At 60.2% G+C, this 5,518-nt stretch overlaps 1 protein-coding gene across 1 annotated transcript; it reads left to right on the top strand.

Moving 5' to 3' along the window:
• Positions 1-713: 713 nt before the first annotated feature.
• Positions 714-5,103, top strand: UPK3BL2 (uroplakin 3B like 2). Its single transcript, XM_007942352.1, is given in 6 exon segments — positions 714-978; positions 2,606-2,758; positions 2,925-3,144; positions 3,660-3,739; positions 3,961-4,081; positions 4,995-5,103. Coding segments are annotated over 6 exon segments (948 nt in total).
• The last annotated feature ends 415 nt before the right edge of the window (positions 5,104-5,518 follow it).

The raw sequence follows: 5,518 nt of genomic DNA, 5'->3' as shown, positions 1-5,518 counted from the left end.
TCATCAGTTAGAGCGGACATCCAAGTTCCCCCCAGGGAAATCTTCCTCTCACCGGGAACTAGGTCACAGTGATGTAAACCTGTTGGATTTTCAGCTGAGAAGACACCTGGCATGATTGGAGTTTTAGGAGGATGGTTCTGGCTAGGTGTGCAGGCTAGACTGGGGGCAGGGGGTTGAGCCTGAGGCAGAAACCCATGGGGGGTTCTTCTCTAATCCAAGAGTATTATGCTCTGCCCATCCACCCTGGGCCCCATCTGGAACCTTCTGTCTGGAGGACAGTGACCAAAGATGGAGGAGGAAAAGAGGAAAGGCCAGATGGTCACCTGGACACGGACAGGAGGGACAGGGTGGTTGAGGAGCCCTCCTCCTACCTTGCAGTGGGTGTGACCTGCTGGCCCCAGGTCCTACGCTAGCTGGCCGGTGATCTTGGACAAGCCATTTTCCTGCTAGGCCTTTCTAGAAAATGAGGGTGCCTCCCTGCACCCAGGGTGCTGTGAGGAGCCTTAGTTACCAGGTTAGGGAGTGTTTGGATGAGAAGATGCCATGTAGTGGGGTGTGGCAGGATTGTCACTGGGGCAGTCTAGACCCCAGGGCCTGCCTCCTCCTTCCCAGGCCTCTCCCTGGCCAGGCCCTTCTGCAGTGGGGGTGGGGGTGTCCAGGCAAGTCTTGGCGGCGGCAGCAACTGATTGTTCTCTTCAGACCCCTCCCTGGTGATGCCAAATTCTGCCCCAAAACCTGTCCGACCAGTTGTTTGGGAGGAAGGGGCACCACGGGAGGGGCAGCAGGAGGTGCCAGAAGCAGCCTCCCCCAGCCCAGCAGGACGGTGGAGCCTCTGAGGCTGTGGATGCTGTAGACAGACCCTTGGACAGACAGACGGAGGGACACTTGGCCTGGCCATGGGGCTCAGCGGGGAACACGTCCTCCTGTCTACACCTCTGCTGCTGCTGTTGACTGGTCTCCGGTGCGGGATATGCCTGGGTAAGTGAGGGTGGGGACCTAGGCAGGAGGCCTACTCGTGTCTGGGTTCAGGAGGACAGGCCCACCTGCCCTGGCTGCCTCCCAAGCCTCTCACATGTCTGAGAACTGGAGGACCACCAAACAAGCTCACAAGACACACACCTACCCTCTCAAGACTGAGGACCAAGCGATGCTGCCTTTCCCCACTTTGGGATCCTCGTCACCATGGATCCTGAGTGCTCACCTCAAATCTCACCAAAAATGTCCTCCTTCTTCCCCTGTGCCCTTCCCCTGAGGAGAGGTTTAAAGGAACCTGACAGGACAAAGGAAAGTGCTCTGTCTCCCAGCCCATCCCTCCCCTCACCCCAAGGCAGCTCTCTGACCTGGGCTGGAGGCACTGTTCCCTTGCCAGCTCTGAAACGAGAGACCCTTCGAGATCCAGCACCCCTTCCGCCCCTGCCACTCCACTCCTCTTTCTTCCTCAAGCCTGGTATGCCGGGTACACTGGGCCTCAGAGATAGGACCTCTGAGAAGGGAGGAATCGAGTCAGCCCCCCACCCCTACCCTCTAAGGGTCTGGCTTGGAGGTTTGACCCAGGGGTTTGTTGAGAATTGAGCTGGATTAAATGGGAATGGATTGCATTGAGCTGAGCTGAAAGAAGGAGCAGGTTCCAGAGACTTGCATAAAAGCCACCTCATCTTCTGCTCCTCCCCAGTATTGGGGGCCGGGGAGAGGAGGGGCGCTGTGGCTCTGTTCCTCTTGTCTTTGGGAGTTGGAGGCAAGGGTCAGGGGTTCTGAACTCTCCAGGTGGCACAGTGACACAGGCCAGGCTGCCAGTCCTGAGTCCCAGCTGGCATACGGGCTGAGGCTGCTTGGCCTGCAGCCCTCCCTCCATGCGCCCCCCAGTGAGGCTATGAGGGGGGACAAGGTCCTGAAGGCAAAGGTGTCTTGAGGCCAGGGTGGAAGATGGCAGAGAACTGGGAGGGAAGGAGAAGGGGTCTAGACTCTGAGCCAACTTCTGGGGTCTCAGTGGGGTCCTACCTGTGTTGTCCCCCATCCCTCTCAACCCCAAGTCAGTCCTCTCACAACGCAAACCAATGTGGGTGGTGTTGGAAGGACTTGAGATGTGGGTTAACTGAGGCCCAGAGAGAGAGACAGAGCCCAAGGTGAATGGAAACATCAGGAGCAGAGTCCGGCCAAGGGCTCAGGCTCACCCCACCTTGAGTCTCACTCCGACAAAGCCAAAGACCCCTACCCAGGAGAACTCTGCCTGCAGCTGGGGGAAAAGGCTTCCTGGGCCTCTCACCTGGGCATCCCAGGAGGGGCAGGATATGAAGGTGAGGTTGACTAAGCCTCTCTCTTGACCTCCCACCACCCCTGGTGGGATCCCAAAGGTGGGGGCAAGGAGCTGGACTCAGGCTGTCCACCCTGCCTGTGGGGTACAGACTTGTCAGGGAGGCTTCCTAATCAATGTCCGACTCCCAGGAAAGAGCCCCAACTCCTCCCTCCCATTGGGGCTCCCAAGACAGACCCACCCATGTCTCTTGCCCCAGACTTTGACTCCCAGGGCATGGGGATGGGCTGGGGGAGACCTGCCCTGTTCAGCCTCTTCTCTCTGCCCTGCCTGTCCCCCCACCCCACCCCCCAGAGCATGTCAGCTACGTGCCCCAGCTGTCAAATGCCACCCTGGCAGGGAAGCTCACCCAGTCCACCTTCACCTTGGAGCAGCCACTGGGTCAGTTCAGTCATCTAAGCGTCTCCGACTTTGATGCCATCTGGCTGGTAGTGGCTTACAGCAACGGTGGGTATGCATGTGTGGACCCTGTGAAATGGTGGGCAGGCCTGGGACCAGCACCAGGGGTGTATGAGGGTGGAGATGCTGCAAGGGTAGCTATCTGGCCTGGTGGGGTGTAGGTGGAATCCTGCCCGTTCGGCCCCCACCACCTGACCCGCAGTGCCACCCTCAGCCACCCAGAACTTCACTGCCCCCCAGAGGATGGAGGATTCTCCTGCCCCCGCTGACCTAGCCCAGAAGGGTTACTACCTCACACTGAGGGCCAACCGGGCACTCTACCCGGGCAAGCAGGCCGGCAACCAGCTCCAAGTCCTCCGCGTGGGCAACAACACCCACTGCTCACCGACCCAAAAGGGCTGCAACCACCCCCTGCCAGGCCCGGGCCCCTACCGGTGAGTGCTTCCGCCTGGCCCCTGGCTGGGGTGCAGGGGCACACCTCACGCTGCCCAAACTTGGGCTTGGAAGGCTCCTCAGAGGGCCCTGGGGGCTGTGTGCTCCTGCAAACAGGAGCTGGGGCAGTGGGCAGACCCGGGCCTTGCTGAATTCTCGGTCTTGAATTCACCTCCAGCCCCTTCCTCCATGGTCAGTGTGAACCACACGGATGGTGTCTCCCCACCCAGACTCGGCGTCCCCCAGTCTCCTCCTCCTAAGTGCTTGACTCACTGATGTTAGGTGCCAGCACCCACACACACATCCCAATGAAGGCACTGAGACCCAAGAGGGTGAGAGATGCACCCAAGGTCACACAGCTGGAAAATGCCACAGCCGGGATTTGAACCCCTTCTGCTGGGCTCTTAGCCCCTGCTCTACCCCCAACCCTGGTGCCCTCCCCAGGCCCTGAGAGTCCAGGGGACTTAATGTCAGGTTTTCAGACCCTGGGGCCTTCAGTGCTGGGTCTCTCGTTCAGGGTGAAGTTCCTGGTGATGAGTGATGACAGGGGGCTTGTGGCTGAGACAGAGTGGTCCAGTGAGACCCGCCTGCAGCAAGGTATCGGCCAATGAGCCGCTCAAACACGAGGGGCTGGAGACCAGTGGTCTGGGGGGATCCCGAGGACTGGGGATGGGCTGGGGACCAGGCCAGCCACCTACTAGAACCCCCATGAACATGCTAGTGTCTGCAGGTGCCCCTCCAGCCTGAAGCCCCTTCTCAGATCAAACGAAACCTCTTTTCCTCCCCACCCTGCCTGCCTGCTTGTGTGGCCCCCTCAGCGGAAGTACTCCAGGCTGCGCCGGGGCGGCTGACCACCGGCACCGTGGTCATCATCGCCTTCCTGTCTGTCCTGCTGGCCGTGCTCCTCACTGCCCTCCTGGCCCTGCTCATCTATACCTGGTGAGTGGGCAGGCCACCACTCTGGGACTACCTCTGGTCTCTCCTCCTCTCACCTGGCTTCCCCCAGCAGCTGCCCTGGCCCGGGTCCCCTCGCACAGCGCCTCCTTGCTGCCCGAGCTGGAAGGCTTTTTCCTGCAGGGTAACATGTATGCAGCAGGGATGGACACCATTCCTGAATCTCTGAGCTCTGAGTTGGAGACCTTATCTTCCCTGCCGAGGAGCCCGCAGGACAGGGTGGGGGTCTGCCCATTGGGCCCACACTTTCTGAGTGGGCGCCACTCGCCCCCTGGTGGCAGCGGATGAAATTGCAACTAGGGATCAGGCGACTCTCCCCCAAGTGCCAGACCCTCCAGGCAAGGTGCATAGCTTTCAGGTGAAGCACTGAGCTGTGCCTCACGACTTCATAGAAAGCTCAGGTGCTGGGGCCTGGCGGAGAGGGGTGTCCATGAAGTTTCGAAGAGGAAAAGGGGAACTAGCCTCTGAAGCATGGGTGGAGGAGGGGAAAGGGGCCAGGAGTCTTTGATGGCAGAAGAAGCCAGTGGTGGGTTTTCGACACGGGCAGGGGATCCCTGGGCATGTGGGGCGAGGAGAGGCAGAGCGTAGGGGCTGGGTGGTGACAGAGGCAGGGAGGCGGAAGAAAGACAGCAGCTACTGGAAACCCTGGGAGCACAATGCGAAGGCGCAGGCCAGGCATTCCGCACCACTGTCCGTGGGGATCGCCACGCAGACGGGCCAGCTACGGCAGTTACAAACGACAACAGAGAAACAGCCATGGTTTGATTCCCTTTGGCTAATAGAAGCTGGCCCGTGGCGCCTCAGTTTCCCCGGAGCAATGGATCGGAGCTCCAGGCAGTGGCTGTGGGCCCTCCCCCAGGCCCTAAATTCACCATTCTCTCTCCTACCTACCTCCCAGCTTCAACACCTGCGGAAGCACACCCATTTCCGGCCCAGAGGAGTCCGTGTGCGTGAGACAATACAACACTCACCACGCGTTCAGCCCTCCAGCCGTGGGGAACCTCTGAGGACGCCCATCTGCCCCTCAGCCTCGTCCCTAGTCCAAGGACGCCCTGCAGCGTCACAGGCCAGGGAGAGAGATTTTTAAAAGGAGAGTTTGGGGGGGGGTGTATGAAACCCCCAAAGCTTGGGCCAGTCCCTGTGGGAAATAAACGTCCCCGACACCTCCACTGTGTGTCTGACTGTTCACCTGGACAGTCTTCTGCCACCACTCCCCCAGCTCCTCTGGGAGCTTCTGGACGGAGTGGGGGGAGAGGAGGACCATAGGGGAGGTTCTTAGGGCCACGGAGCCACCTGGGGCCCTTCGGCTCAATCTGTAAAATGAAGATGAGCGCACGCGCGCCACTGGGCAGCAGCGAGGCTGCGTAAACTGTGAAGACTGCGCATGCGCAGCGAGGGGTGCTCGCCCTAGCGCTGCAGCCA

Source organism: Orycteropus afer, unplaced genomic scaffold (assembly GCF_000298275.1).
Source record: "Orycteropus afer afer isolate SDZICR_OR568_19922 unplaced genomic scaffold, OryAfe1.0 scaffold00006, whole genome shotgun sequence".
NCBI classification, from domain to species: Eukaryota; Metazoa; Chordata; class Mammalia; order Tubulidentata; family Orycteropodidae; genus Orycteropus; species Orycteropus afer.
This window is presented reverse-complemented; position numbering and strand designations above follow the sequence as displayed.